This window comes from Neoarius graeffei, chromosome 26 (genome assembly GCF_027579695.1).
Source record: "Neoarius graeffei isolate fNeoGra1 chromosome 26, fNeoGra1.pri, whole genome shotgun sequence".
NCBI classification, from domain to species: Eukaryota; Metazoa; Chordata; class Actinopteri; order Siluriformes; family Ariidae; genus Neoarius; species Neoarius graeffei.
In genome coordinates this window covers 55,096,107-55,112,242 of record NC_083594.1, presented here as the reverse complement: position 1 = coordinate 55,112,242, position 16,136 = coordinate 55,096,107, and the positions used below count along the sequence as shown (strand labels likewise).

Sequence of the window (16,136 nt, the reverse complement as noted above, 5' to 3'; positions counted from 1 at the left end):
GCGGAGTTTGCATGTTCTCCCCGTGTCCGCGTGGGTTTCCTCCGGGTGCTCCGGTTTCCCCCACAGTCCAAAGACATGCAGGTTAGGTTAACTGGTGACTCTAAATTGACCGTGAGTGTGAATGGTTGTCTGTGTCTATGTGTCAGCCCTGTGATGACCTGGCGACTTGTCCAGGGTGAACCCCGCCTTTCGCCCGTAGTCAGCTGGGATAGGCTCCAGCTTGCCTGCGACCCTGTAGAAGGATAAAGCGGCTAGAGATAATGTGATGTGTGTGATGAACTGATAATGTTTAACCTGCGTCAGAAAATCTTTTTGTTCCACTTTCTACCCACTTTCTAAGTATTTTCTTAGATCACATTTTGTTAATCATTTGTTGTTGTTTGTATTAATTTCTTGTTTTGTAGTTTACTAATAAATGTCAACAGGCAATTGACATTGTAACCACATGAAAATCCAGGTCAAAGATCATTTTTTAATTGAGATTTTAAATTTACATCTAAAAAATATCAAATGTCTACTGTGGTAGATATTTACAACAATATTTCAAACAATTAATTTTTTATAATTTTTTATATGCTAGAAATTTAATGCTGGTCTAATTCTATTTATTGCAATAGGATTCCAAATACTGTATAAGCATTCCATTCTGTAATGAATCAGAAATAAATTATTATAACCCCTTCGGACATAATGTGGCACATGAAGTTCCATAGCATTTTTCCTTATGTCCGAAGGGGATAAATCACAGCACTTTTATTTTTTTGAAGTACTTCATCTACTTCAACAATGTTACACAAAGATCGATCCATAACAGTTGTAAATGTCACTTAATTCCACACGGTGTCAATAATGGTGGACACCAGCAAAAGTGATCACTATTATTGACACCTCACATGACTTCTCAAACACAAGTTTAGATACAAAATGGCGGCTGTCAAATGAAAGCGTAAGAAACAAAGTAGGTTTCGACAAGGAGATCATGAAATATCAGTGAATTTAATCAGTAAAAACATGTCCATGATCTTTCCACCATGCTTACCTGCAATGATAATGTACGGGTTTTCCTCAAATTGCTGATCATGCTAAAAAAAATGTATCTCCGGTAACGAGCTGTGTCATCACACGACAAGATCAGAGGGCGAGGGGGTCTTCAGGTTGATTAATTAACCAATAATAACTGTAAATCACCTTTGTTAAACTGTTTATTAGTAAATCAGAAAAGGTGTCGATAATTATGGACTGTCGATAATTGTAGCCGCCACTCTATTAAAAAATAAAAAGATTGAGGTATACCAAATCTTCTTCTTCTTCTTTTGGCTGCTTCCGATTAGGGGTCGCCACAGCAGATCTTTCGTCTCCATTGCTCCCTGTCTTCTGCATCCTTCTTTACCACACCTGCCACTTTCATGTCCTCTCTCACCACATCCATGTATCTCCTCTTTGGCCTTCCTCGTTTTCGTGTGCCTGGCAGCTCCATCCTCAACATTCTCCTTCCAACATGCTCTGCATCTCTTCTCAGGATGTGCCCGTACCATCTCAGTCTCATCTCTCTTAGCTTCATTCCCAAGCTCTCCACATGTGCTGTCCCTCTGATGTGCTCGTTCCTTATCCTGTCGCTCTTTTCAATCCGCATGTTAGATAATAATCCACAGTTTTACACCGGATGCCCTTCCTGACACAACCCTCTCCAATTTATCCAGGCTTGGGACCGGCACCAAGAGTACACTTATGCACCCCCAGTGGGTGGATTATTGAGGTATACCAAATCAAATGTGGAAAATAAGGTGAGCTTATGAGAACATGTCTTAGATTTCCAGGTTATTCACAAGATCTCAAAAACCAAAACCAAGTACCTTTATTAATTATTAATCTGCAGTAAACTACTCCATGGGGGGGCTGGGTTTTTTAAAACCTTTAAAAAACTTTTTAAATGTCAGCTCAAGAAAAACTAATTGTTGCTGGCATGTTATTGTATATCCAACGTAATTCCAACACATTTATGCTCATACACATGAATTCCACAGGAGGAACAGGCGAACACTCACCTGTCCAGGTGCATGAAAGTTCAACACGAGCTGGAGGAAGCTCACAAGTGTGCTGACTTCGCCAATTTCAAGGTCAACAAGCTGAGAGCCAAGAGCAGAGATATTGTAAAGGTAGGTCCTTAGGTTGGTGAAAGGTGCAATATAAATTAAACGTTGTTAACGTCGATCTGCAAGTTACTTTTGATACTTTCCCAAAAGCATGAACGCCCAAAGATCTCATGAAAAAAAATGGCAGAACTGACTTTACAATGAACACCAACAGTAACACACTCTCAGAAATAAAAGGTACCAAACTTTACTTTACTGTGTCACTAGGATGATACCAAGAGGAAATCTCCTGTACTATTACTGTGTAATAGTACTAGGAATAGTACTTTTACTAAGAAGGTGCATGTGGTGCACTTTTAATGAGCTTGTAAAATTTTAAAAGCTACATCAGTGATCCTTTAGGTCAAATTATTTACCTGAAATTATTTTTAAAAATACACAATCTTCACATACGTATAAAAATGTACTTTGATATTACCATACCACTGACAGACAATTGATATATGCCCCTGTGTTCACTGACCCAGGCATTTCTACATGTTACAGCAGTAATATTTATTGTCAAATTTCCAATTAATCTTCTCTTGATCTCAATCTTTCTCTTGATATAAATAATTGTGATGGAAACTAAGCTCTTTGGGATCTTCCTGATGGCAGGTTAGAGGAAGTAAGAAATGAAGGAAATGGATCTTTGCTAACATCTTACTTCAGATTTACAAACAGCAGTTATTTTTTGGTGAATGCTTTTAATTCACACCCCCCCCCCCCCCCAAAAAAAAAGAAAAAAAGAAAAAAAGAAGCCAAGTATCACCCCCTCCCAAAAAATTTTAAAGATTTCACTTTTCATAAAAATTAAAAATGGATGTTTTCAACCTGAAGAAAACAAGTGTTTAAAAAGTATAAAAACAATCTTGTGTAATGTTTACCCTGTTTATTTAATGAAAACAGATAACAGAATGTCCTTTTTTCCCATTTTAGGGCAAGGATGCTGAGTAAAGAAGAAAAAAGATAGAAGTGGTCACTGTATGAAATCTGTTAAAACCTTTGTAATTGTATTATAATAAAGACCTGCAATTTTCTATTCCAATATGAAGTGGGGTTTGTAAGTTTGGGTTGGGGTTTGTTTGGTTTGGGGGTTTTTTGGCAATCCAAGGCCTATTTCTATAGAGGAAATGAGTAATAAACAACAAACACATTTTCCAGAAAGTTTGACATGAAAAATATGAATGTCTTTATCACCAATTCTCTTATAAACATTTTCTTTTTCCAATTTCTCAGAGGTGAATGACATAGTATGATACAAAGTTAGTGCTTCAAGACATTTTTGTGCTATCTGTACAAAACAAACAATACGGAAGACTGAAGAAAAAAATCCCCCTCACAGCAGCAAAAAAAGACAAAATAAAGAGGGAGACAAACACCTATTCACATTAACAAATCCATTGCCATTCTAAAAGCTTTTGCATTTGAAAGTATACATAGTTTCAAAAGTGGCAAATAAATAACAATAATTTAAAATAGTGTTTTTCATAAAATGCAAACATCAAGCAAAATCAAAGCCACATGTGTGATATCATGCTGTCATTCTCACTTTCTGAGTCTCTCCATTTACACCTTTAAATCATGTAAAGATATGAATTCAAACATTGTAAATATTAAAACATCGCAACACAAAATTCAAGTGAAAATCTACAGAAACCATCAAACATAATCAAAGATCTGGATTTAAGTAAAACTGAATAACTGTCAACCATTTCAGCTCAAATCTCCCCCAGTAGAGCTGAGGCAGAACGTTACTGTTTGTCATATGAAAACCAAATACTGATTGATTATATCTCCTTCTGCCAGAATTAAAGCTCTGGACTCTCATACCATAAATAGAACATTTTAATAAAACATTGGCATGACTAAATGTTGACCAAACCCTTAAAGTAAATATATATTTCCATGCAATATCTCATCTCACATCTCAAAAAAGCTTTTAAAAACGAAGTTATATATATATATATTTTTTTTAATGTACATTATCACGTCAGTGTGTTGGGCAGTTTCCAAGCTGCAGTTGATACTTTGTGGAAGTTCTGTGCTCTGAAATGGCTCCCTATCAGACATCTAATGCACTAAACAGGGTGTTAAGTGGCTATTAAAGCTTAGCCTCAGGCCCTACAGTGCACTGCATAATGAAATGGCAACCATTTTGGTATTAGCCCTGGAATCATCAGTCGCATGGACAATTTCCCATCATGCAGAGACAACAACACATTTGTCTCACCAAAAAAAAGTCACAACTTGATAAGATAAGCATAGCTCTGAAGCTTCATATTTACATGAATACAACGTTTGCAAATGAGCAAATGGCTTTCCTATAGACAGAGAGAAGCATGAGGCGAGAACCCAGAGTTTGTAACTGGGAGCATGGACCGACACATCTCATCATCTCTAGCCACTTTATCCTGTTCTACAGGGTCGCAGGCAAGCTGGAGCCTATCCCAGCTGGCTACAGGCGAAAGGCGGGGTACACCCTGGACAAGTCGCCAGGTCATCACAGGGCTGACACATAGACACAGACAACCATTCACACTCACATTCACACCTACGGTCAATTTAGAGTCACCAGTTAACCTAACCTGCATGTCTTTGGACTGTGGGGGAAACCGGAGCACCCGGAGGAAACCCACGCGGACACGGGGAGAACATGCAAACTCCACACAGAAAGGCCCTCGCCGGCCACGGGGCTCGAACCCGGACCTTCTTGCTGTGAGGCGACAGCGCTAACCACTACACCACCGTGCCACCCCCAACACAACATATCCTTCTAATTTTTTTAACACACCATCATTGACTTCCCCTCACCACCTGCCACTCCATCTTAAGGCATCTCACTTCATAAGCTCACTTCAACAGTGCCAAGATGCAAAAAAAAAAAGATTATTAATTCATGTCCTAGAAAACTTTCAATAATCAATACTCAAATACTTGAAACCATAACCTCGTCAACAAGGCTGCCTCCATTTCCCCGTCACCACTTTAAGGACATTTCAATTATTTTATCAGCTCCAGTGAAAGGAGATAAATGAGTCTGATAAGTGTTGCTGGGTCAACAAAGGAAGAAGTTAAATTTGATCAGCCAACTGGAAACTGATTGTATCACCAATAACATACTTTTTTCAGCTATTTGGCTTAACATATATTTGTTTGGCTTAATCAGATATTTGTTCTGATGTTGCACAGCTAGCCGAGTATTACAGTTATTCTACTGTTGTTTGTGGTTAAAAATCGGTTAAAATTTTATACTGAACAGTATGTTGAAGAAATCAAAAAACAAATCATGTTATGACCAATTGGTTCATAACAGGGCAAAATCAGAACATGCAAACAGTGGTAAAGGAAGATGTTTATAAATTACTTCATATTCTACTTTCAATAACTAGAATAAAACTCCATCAATTCCTGACACCTGATAGATTTTCCAGCCCATTTTTTTCGTGATCGAGGTGGTATAAACTTTCTAGTCTTGAGGGGAAGTCCTCAACAGTACCGAAATGAAGGGCAATGATATTATTTTTACTGTTCAAAAAATTTGATGGTACTTAGAGCATTTATAACTGATCACTCTTTTGATATTCGCTCAGGATTGGCCAAAACTCAAGTTCTGTACCTTGTGTCTGTCCAATAGGAGGACTGAGTGCACCAAGGTACTATTAGGTAATAAACTGGGTAGTCATAGAGATTTGTGCACACAATATGCCTTCTAGACATTCTTGATACATTTTTTAAAGTGTTATTTTACCTCCAGGCAGAAAATACAGGTATAACAAGGGACAATTTTCAAACTCCACAAACATAAAGCCCTGGAATGAGAGCAATACAAGTAAAGATCAACACATTAAGCAAAAATAAAATAAAATAAAAACCCCTAACTAAACTAGAAACATGATTGTAAACACTGGTCAGAATCCATGCAGGCATATATTTATTGTATAGACACGAGTGTTTTACTGAGAAATACGCCATTTGTACAAACTATACCCAGGACATTGAGTAACATATTTTCCAATATCTTTGCTCATGAGGAAATCAATGAATTGTTTTCCAATGACGTTTTTCAATATCTTCACTCATGAGGATATTGATGACATCACTCCCAGTGTTTTCCCACTGACTGGATGCGCATTGACAAAATGGTGAACCAGTTCAAAATTAAAATTCTTTTGATTAACTTGGGTATTTTTTGTGGATGTGTCCATATAATAAAAAAAAATTACACAGTGGCACAAAGATATGAAGTTTATCTTCACACCACTGTGTAATATCCAATATATATATATATATATATATATATATATATATATATATATATATATATATATATATGGCTGGATTTGGCAAGCACGTTTGACGCACACTTATACAATTATTTGCATTTACGGCAACCTGTTTAGCAAAACAATTTTTTAAAAATCTCTCCTTAAATACAAGACCCAGAATAGTCTGTAGAAGATATGCACAACGACAGGTTACTAAGACACACAGCATCTCAAATCAACCCATCTGGATGTGTTGAGAATATCAAAGCACTTCAGAATAGGGCAAAAAGACTAACCCCTGTGTCCGAAATTGCTCCCTACTCACTATATAGCGCACTATATAGTTAGGACGCCATTTTGTAGTGCTGTCCAAAACGATAGTGGGGATTATTACACTCTATATAGTGCACTCAAAGTATCGCACAATGCATCACGAAAAGTAGTGTACAATGATGGTCACTAACCAAAGCAATATATCCCATCATGCATTGCAGTCATTCTGAAAGAAATCAAATTAAAAGGCTCAAATTTGATTTAATAAAAGGCAGCGGCAAACAAGAAAGTATTCAGCCTTGATTTTAAAAAACTGAAAGATGCAGGTACTTTGTATTTATTAATGTGGGAAATACGATCCGTATAATCTCTATTTATCACAAAAACACATGCATGTATTTAATATTTTGAAAACTCACCAGCCGACTGATATGGCACGTTTTAATTGTGCAACAGTAATGATGTAAATACCAGTGCGATGGACTAGTTTCCGAAAGCGTTTTTTCATTTTACCAATGAGCTCACTATATAGTCCTCTATATAGTAATTCCCTATACACTGTAAACCCGAATAAGTTGAGTTTACTTAAAAAAATTGAGGAAAGTGGTTGCCTTAAAAAAAATAAGTAATTATTAATGATTGAATTGAGTACCTTAAACTTACCAGAAGATTGTAAGTTTAAGGTACTCAATTCAATCATTAATAATTACTTATTTTTTTTAAGGCAACCACTTTCCTCAATTTTTTTAAGTAAACTCAACTTATTCGGGTTTACAGTGTAGGGAGTAGGGAGTAGTGAACGAGTGAGCGATTTCGGACACAGGGTAAGAGAATTCTGCAAAAACAGCAGAAACAAAAAGAAGCACAGAAGAGGAGAATAAAAGCAAAGAAGCTGCAGGGATTATGGAAGTTTAACGAGGGTAGAAGGGAGCAGGGTGAATAGAGAGGCTTAAGATTGAACAATGAGGTAAAGCAATGTTGACTGGACCCAGAGGAGGATCCCGATTGGACAGCGCAAAGAGTGAGCCCGCCCACACTCCGACGTATTCTCCTGAGGAACAGAAATAGACAGACATGCATTCACAGGCATTAGGGTTTTTTTAACAGAAAAAAATTAATTGAAAAAAATGTAAGCACCATTTGAAATGATGACCAATTAAAACACATTCAGCGTCACTTTAGATATCAACGTTTATATATAGTCCATGTTCTGTTTTTACATGAAGCAGGCAGAGTCTTAATGACCTGATGAAATACAAATGCAAACCCTTTGGAATTTAACCCAAAGAATCTTACTCAACTCGCATGGTCAATTAAATGGTTCTGGGCTTGGGAATATGTGCAGCCAAGAAAGATTAGCAAAGGAAATGACCAGAAATAAACAGCTTGTGATAGTCACCAAGCAACTGCAGTGACAAGTTGGTGTTAAATGTTAAAAGTAATCTATTAAAGGCCATACGTGACTTGGTGTAATCTGTCGGATTTAGTGAAAGAGGGGGAAAAAGAGAGAAGACAGATGAAGAAAGAAAAAATGACACAGAGAGAATAGAGGAACAGGAAAAGGGACTGAATCACCAAGACCATCATTTTACCATAGCACTGTAATCAAAGCACTTCTCAGGTCCTTTCCTGTATCGGGCAGAGCTCAACACATCACAGGGAATTTCCTCCTGAACTGAATGGATCACATTAAGGAAAAGCGCTGAAACTACATGTTTATTCTTTTCACGGGCTATAAAAAAGTTTTGAAAGAGGTTGCTTTGCAAAAGATTATCTGAATATAAAATTGAATCTTAATATTTATTTAAAAAAGCAAATTAAAGCCAAAAACAAGTTTAATTTAATAAAATGAATGCAACAATTGCAATGGTTAAGAAAAGCAAAGAAACCCAGTGACTGACTTGTCCTGGTTTCAGAAACTGTCATCATTACATACGACAAAGTTCTGAGATGATCGTATAAAACCCAAAGAATATACAGCAATTTTAGAAGATCGGGTGTATTTTATAGCACCAACACTATTCCATCATTATTAAACCAACTTTCTCAGAAATTTTATTGTTGACCAAATATCAGTCCAAAACCTGATCCGCACCCTAACACATTAAATGGGTGAAAAAGTCTGGATCCTGCATTACCCTGTCGAGGTTTATTTCACAATAATGACTGTCTCGCTGTACGTTATCCCTTACTGATTAAATGGGGGTGAAGCAGACAGTGAGCAAGACTGGAAGGATACACTCCATCCTGATTTGTGTGAGCTTTTCAATCTCACAGGAGCTGCAGGGAAGAGTTTCAGCCACCACAAACAGCAGGTTGGTGTTTTCTATCCTCTTGGCATGGAATAACCTGCAGAGAAGCAAAGGATACTGTCAGTCACATAACATACAATCTGTGACAAGATTAAAACACGATGGCCTCTGACAACCTGCTGCTGGCTCAGTGATTCCTCTGATTAAATAAACTCTCCCACTAAGAACTTTGACAGCAGAGCATCTAATGCTGTCCTTTTTATAAATTGGAGGTTATACTGAAAAGAGTGGTGTCCACAGATAAGACAGCGTTGCTTAAAGGAACAGTCTACCGTATTTCCATAATGAAATATGCTCTTATCTGAATTGAAACGAGCTGCTCCGTACCTATCCGAGCTTTGCGCGACCTCCCAGTCAGTCAGACGCAGTCAGACGCGCTGTCACTCCTGTTAGCAATGTAGCTAGGCTCAGCATGGCCAACGGTATTTTTTGGGGCTGTAGTTAGATGCGACCAAACTCTTCCGCGTTTTTCCTGTTTACATAGGTTAATATGACCAGTGACATGAAACAAGTTCAGTTACACAAATTGAAACGTAGCAATTTTCTATGCTATGGAAAGTCCGCACTATAATGACAGGCGTACTAACACCTTCTGCGCGCTTCAGCAGCGCATTGATATCTGAGCTCCGTATTAATGCGCTGCCGAAGAGCGCAGAAGGTGTTAGTACGCCTGTCATTATAGTGCGGACTTTCCATAGCATAGAAAATCGCTACGTTTCAATTTGTATGACTGAACTTGTTTCATGTCACTGGTCATATAAACCTATGTAAACAGGAAAAACGCGGAAGAGTTTGGTCGCATCTAACTACAGCCCCAAAAAATACCATTGGCCATACTGAGCCTAGCTACATTGCTAACAGGAGTGACAGCGTCTGACTGACTGGGAGGTCGCGCAAAGCTCGGATAGGTACAGAGCAGCTCGTCTCAATTCAGATAAGAGCATATTTCATTATGGAAATACGGTGGACTGTTCCTTTAAAGTGTGCTTTGTACCTGGAGCAGTTTCCACAGTCCTGCAGCACGTTGAATGAGTTGGTGGTGTTGGTGAAGAAGAACTGGCTCTGAATAGTCACACAGCTGCTGCTTCCTCTGATCTCTGTACCTTCAGCAAAAGCAAAATCACCTGCAACCACAGAACAGACACAAATACAACAGCTATTTATTAACACCTCCAGGGTATTTGTTCTTGATCTCTGTAATCAAATGGGACATTTACATCATTTTTGGTTCAGATTCAGTTTTTAACAAAAAAAAATTAGGTCCAAGAAATACAATCTCTAAAAATGACTTTGTGTTCAACAGACAACTGAGCACATGAAGCTTCATATCCAAAAATTTGTTTTTGCATGCATTGCTCAAAAGGCTAAAGGTCATCACACAATGTGAGTACATAAATACTGGCACATCCTCATCAGGATGCAGCGAGACACACTGACCTGTGTTAAACCAGGTGTTGTATGCAAGGCCATAGAAGAGCTGCTGCAGGGCAGACCTGGAAAAAGAACAAGTTCAATATTTCTTTGTTTCCACAAACAATAACCTCAGTTCTTCACATTCTACTAGATTATGTGAACACATATACTATAGGTATGAAGAATTAGCTCATGTATAGAGGTTTCAGTTTGAGGCTTACCAAGCAACCGCAGATGTCCACCAGGCCAAATTGAGCAAGTCAGCAACTGAGGGCTATAAAAGAGAGAAATATATGAGAAGAGAAAGTGACAGATGGACGGGGTTGGACATTATGAACATCGCATGGCTGGAGTTTGGAGCAGGTGAGTGCAGAAAGACGCTGGAAAACCTGGACACTACAGCAGTGAAAAACGTTATCATGATCAGATTAATTACCAATGCAGAAGACCTCATTAACCATAATAACTCAGACCTTCAAATGATGTCTAAAGACAGTTCAATAACTGCCTGAAGCCACACACACACACACACACACACACACACACACACACACACATCATTTCTCTCAAACTCACCACGATGAAGTGACGTGGTGCAGCTCCTGTACGGCTGCTGGCGGTCGGCTCGCATGTCGATTGGTATTGGAATGTCTGCCTTCGGGCGTAGATGGAGTTATTATAGAGCGCGTGCATTAGGTAGGGATCTACATCTCCGAAAAACAAACCGACCTGAGAGAGAGAGAGAGAGAGAGAGAGAGAGAGAGAGAGAGAGAGAGAGAGAAAGAAGGAGTGAGGACCAGAGAACAGGGATAGATTAGCATAGAGAGTTTCTCGGATGTAAACGTGCCCTATTGTACTCAAAATGACCGAGAACAGTGAACTACATAATTGGTTCTAATACCTGTACTATGTACATTCAAATTACAGATTTGGTCATGATATATGGTTTTGGAATATACAGTTAGGTCCATATATATTTGGACACTGACACAAATTTTCTTTTTTTACCTGTTTACTGAAACATATTCAAGTTATAGTTATATAATGGACATGGACACAAAGTCCAGACTTTCAGCTTTCATTTGAGGGTATCCACATTAAAATTGGATGAAGGGTTTAGGAGTTTCAGCTCCTTAACATGTGCCACCCTGTTTTTAAAGGGACCAAAAGTAATTGGACAATTGACTCAAAGGCTATTTCATGGGCAGGTGTGGGAAATTCCTTCATTATGTCATTCTCAGTTAAGCAGATAAAAGGCCTGGAGTTGATTTGAGGTGTGGTGCTTGCATTTGGAAGATTATGCTGTGAAGAAAACATGCGGTCAAAGGAGCTCTCCATGCAGGTGAAACAAGCCATCCTTAAGCTGCAAAAACAGAAAAAACCCATCTGAGAAATTGCTACAATATTAGGAGTGGCAAAATCTACAGTTTGGTACATCCTGAGAAAGAAAGAAAGCACTGGTGAACTCATCAATGCAAAAAGATCTGGATGCCCACAGAAGACAACAGTGGTGGATGATCGCAGAATAATTTCCATAGTGAAGAGAAACCCCTTCACAACAGCCAACCAAGTGAACAACACTCTCCAGGAGGTAGGCGTATCAATATCCAAATCTACCATAAAGAGAAGACTGCGTGAAAGTAAATACAGAGGGTTCACTGCACGGTGCAAGCCACTCATAAGCCTCAAGAATAAAAAGGCTAGATTGGACTTTGCTAAAAAACATCTAAAAAAGCCAGCACAGTTCTGGAAGAACATTCTTTGGACAGATGAAACCAAGATCAACCTCTACCAGAATGATGGAAAGAAAAAAGTATGGCGAAGGCGTGGTACAGCTCATGATCCAAAGCATACCACATCATCTGTAAAACATGGTGGAGGCAGTGTGATGGCTTGGGCATGCATGGCTGCCAGTGGCACTGGGTCACTAGTGTTTATTGATGATGTGACACAGGACAGAAGCAGCCGGATGAATTCTGAGGTATTCAGAGACATACTGTGTGCTCAAATCCAGCCAAATGAAGCCAAACTGATTGGTCGGTGTTTCATAATACAGATGGACAATGACCCAAAACATAAAGCCAAAGCAACCCAGGAGTTTATTAAAGCAAAGAAGTGGAATATTCTTGAATGGCCAAGTCAGTCACCTGATCTCAACCCAATTGAGCAGCATTTCACTTGTTAAAGACTAAACTTCAGACAGAAAGGCCCACAAACAAACAGCAACTGAAAACTGCTGCAGTAAAGGCCTGGCAGAGCATTAAAAAGGAGGAAACACAGCGTCTGGTGATGTCCATGAGTTCAAGACTTCAGGCAGTCATTGCCAACAAAGGGTTTTCAACCAAGTATTAGAAATGAACATTTTATTTACAATTATTTAATTTGTCCAATTACTTTTGAGCCCCTGAAATGAAGGGATTGTGTTTAAAAAATGCTTTAGTTCCTCACATTTTTATGCAATCATTTTGTTCAACCCACTGAATTAAAGCTGAAAGTCTGAACTTCAACTGCATCTGAACTGTTTTGTTCAAAATTCATTGTGGTAATGTACAGAACCAAAATTAGAAAAATGTTGCCTCTGTCCAAATATTTATGGACCTAACTGTAATACAAGGTTGAAAGTTGTGTCTATTTATAATCAGAAAAGAGCTAATTTCCAGAGTATCATACCTTTTTCCAGTGGTCTCTCTGATTAGACATCACCAGAAAACCACCGTCATCAATCAGGTAGCAGAGCAGATCCTGGAAGATCAGCAGAGTTAGCTGAGAAGTCATGAAGCATCTACTGAATGTTAAAACAAAAACATCAATGTCATCAAAGTTACATCACTTACATCACTGTTAACCTCACAATCCATTTCACAGGATCTGGAAGGACCACACTGTAACACACACACACACACACACACACACACACACACACACACACACCACACCAAAAACATACAAAAAGGATGAGTGAATAGCTTCACAGATTTATATTCTTTATTAAAACCTGAGTCCAGTGTGTTTCCGTCCTACCTTGTGAGAGCCTTGCCTGCTGTCGGATACATTACTGGCCAGAATCTTGAACTTGTCAACCCATGCCTCCAAATCCAGCTTAACCCCCACCACTAATCACATATGAGTGAACACATACAGTCACCAATCAGCAGTTAAACTTTGCTTATGAACGCTAAGACATTATGAGGAAAACTCGAATTTTCCACGTCACAGTGTGGTATCGAGGCCCCACCCCCAGATACTGCTTCACCAAGTTTCAAGACAGGATTTCGTCAAAAAGTGATGATACATGAATTGCACTTTTAATGTTTAAATAAGAAATATCCCTACTATTCTGGAAAACCATTTAAAAAGTGTAATCACATGTTTGAAGACTGTCATTTGAAGCAAGGGCATGAAGATTTTGAGTGAGTAAGTTGGGCGCCTATTTATGATAAAGTTTTTGATTTTGAATGAAATTAATTTCCATTATTGATTAGCTAGATTAGATTTTCATCTACATTCCAGTGATTTATCAGACACAGGTTGTTCCTATCTTTGGAATAATGCATTCCGATAAAAATACACAAGCACACTTTGAATATATTTACAGACACAGCCAGTGGTCACTTCTGCTTTTATATGTTGGGTTATGAGAACATACTTAGAATACACACGCGCGCGCACACACACACACACACACACACACACACACACACACACACACACACACACACACACACACACACACCTGCTGGTTTCAGGGTTTTGCCTTGCACTGTAACCTCCACAGCAGTTGTGACGAGGATCCCCATCGTGCCGTTCTCTGTGATCAAAGGATCCTCCAAGGCTGCAGGTTAAAGAGCACGAAATCAAAAAAAGTGTTACAATTCATCACTGCATGTGTGCATTGGTTACACTACAGTCAAGTTTTACACACCAGTCAGTTACACTCATGCATCTCATCCACGCTCTCAAATTATTGTTTCTACAACAGTTTGGGACGTGTTTTATATACAGTAAGTGCGCTCGGCTGTGAGTGCGAGTACAGGTGTACCTATGATCTGATCTGTGCAATGGAATGTAAATAAAGAGACTTATTCCATTTTGCTTTTGTGTTAGAACTAGGATAACAGCGTCCTGCGTGTGATCATGTGACTTCAGCATGTGACGACAGTGTGTAGTCTGTAACTCACACGTGCGAGTTGGGGCTCTGAAGATATAGCCCTTATTGTCCAGACTGCGGCGGTAGTAGTTCGAATTCAGAGGCTCTAAGTCTTCATCCCAAGATTCCGCCACTCTGAAAGAGACAGAGTCAAACACACACAAACATACGCCTTCACACCAAACACACACTCAATCAAATCTAAATTCCTCATTAAACTATTCACTTCTATTTTCACACTTACGTGTTTGGATACACTCTCGTAACACCTCCATCAGTGGACGCAAACAATGCCAGGAAGCCATACCTGCCCGGAAGATCGCCTTTATTCTAAAATCAACAGCATCTATATCTACAGTACATGTCCAAGCAGCAGAAATTAGGTAGTAACGTTTTTTATCTACAGGAAAAAAACTATAATCATTCCTTTGTGCGCTTCTTGTTGTTTTATTCCAATATCAACAGTGTTTGTGCAATTTGAATTGCAAATTAGCTCACACTACGAACATTTATCAAACATTTTTCATGTTATTTGAAGTGCATACACATTCTAGGGTAAATCAGCATCATAATTCCCCTGAATAAGTCCACACAATGCTGAATATTCCACTAATAGCCTCAACTATTCATCACCTATGATGACCAGAGTGAGAGCAATCCTGTATTTCAGAAGATGCTAACGTTAAAGTGAATACCTCAAATCAGTAATGTGACATTTTTCATCAAATTCACCTTTTTTAATTATTTGCAGGTGTGCATTTAGAATACTACAATCATGATATGACAAGTAAAAAGGGCCAACAAGCTTCATCAAATTATCATGCTTTCCCTTTTATGAAAACATCCATCCATCCATCCATCCATCCATTATCTGTAGCCGCTTTATCCTGTTCTACAGGGTCGCAGGCAAGCTGGAGCCTATCCCAGCTGACTATGGGCGAGAGGCGGGGTACACCCTGGACAAGTCGCCAGGTCATCGCAGGGCTGACAATAAACTTAATCCAAGTAGTTTAAATACTATTCAAATGTGTACAGTAACATGCTAATTATTAGAGCTATAGAGCTTTTTATACCTGGGCTTTCCATAAAAATACCACATTGTATCCAACTTTTTAGGGGCATTATGTATAGACCTTTCTTAATTAGTGGGGCTTAGGTTAAACCCATTAAAATCAAGTGACCAGTTAGCAGTGTTGTCGAGTCACAAAACCTTGAGTCCGAGTCTAGTCTCGAGTCTCCAGTGTTCAAGTCCAAGTCATTAAAATAATTTTTAAAAAACTCTATTACGTTGCTTTTCTATACATTTCTCAATGTCTCATCTCATCTCATTATCTGTAGCCGCTTTATCCTGTTCTACAGGGTCGCAGGCAAGCTGGAGCCTATCCCAGCTGACTATGGGCGAGAGGCGGGGTACACCCTGGACAAGTCGCCAGGTCATCGCAGGGCTGACAATAAACTTAATCCAAGTAGTTTAAATACTATTCAAATGTGTACAGTAACATGCTAATTATTAGAGCTATAGAGCTTTTTATACCTGGGCTTTCCATAAAAATACCACATTGTATCCAACTTTTTAGGGGCATTATGTATA

General features: G+C 38.8%; 1 protein-coding gene across 1 annotated transcript in view; it reads right to left on the bottom strand.

Annotated features, from left to right (window-relative positions):
• Positions 1-7,464: 7,464 nt before the first annotated feature.
• Positions 7,465-16,136, bottom strand: part of LOC132874314 (voltage-dependent calcium channel subunit alpha-2/delta-2-like) — a 60,582-nt gene continuing 51,910 nt past the window's right edge. Inside the window, exons 26-38 of the mRNA XM_060910394.1 lie at positions 14,790-14,852; positions 14,577-14,680; positions 14,132-14,230; positions 13,420-13,511; positions 13,233-13,280; positions 13,069-13,140; positions 10,975-11,127; positions 10,620-10,672; positions 10,423-10,478; positions 9,980-10,109; positions 8,913-9,022; positions 8,266-8,348; positions 7,465-7,724 (exon numbers count right to left, since the gene is read on the bottom strand). Of these exons, the coding sequence (XP_060766377.1) occupies positions 7,623-7,724; positions 8,266-8,348; positions 8,913-9,022; positions 9,980-10,109; positions 10,423-10,478; positions 10,620-10,672; positions 10,975-11,127; positions 13,069-13,140; positions 13,233-13,280; positions 13,420-13,511; positions 14,132-14,230; positions 14,577-14,680; positions 14,790-14,852 (1,165 nt within the window). The 3' untranslated portion in view covers positions 7,465-7,622. The remainder of the gene's footprint in view (positions 7,725-8,265; positions 8,349-8,912; positions 9,023-9,979; positions 10,110-10,422; positions 10,479-10,619; positions 10,673-10,974; positions 11,128-13,068; positions 13,141-13,232; positions 13,281-13,419; positions 13,512-14,131; positions 14,231-14,576; positions 14,681-14,789; positions 14,853-16,136) is intronic.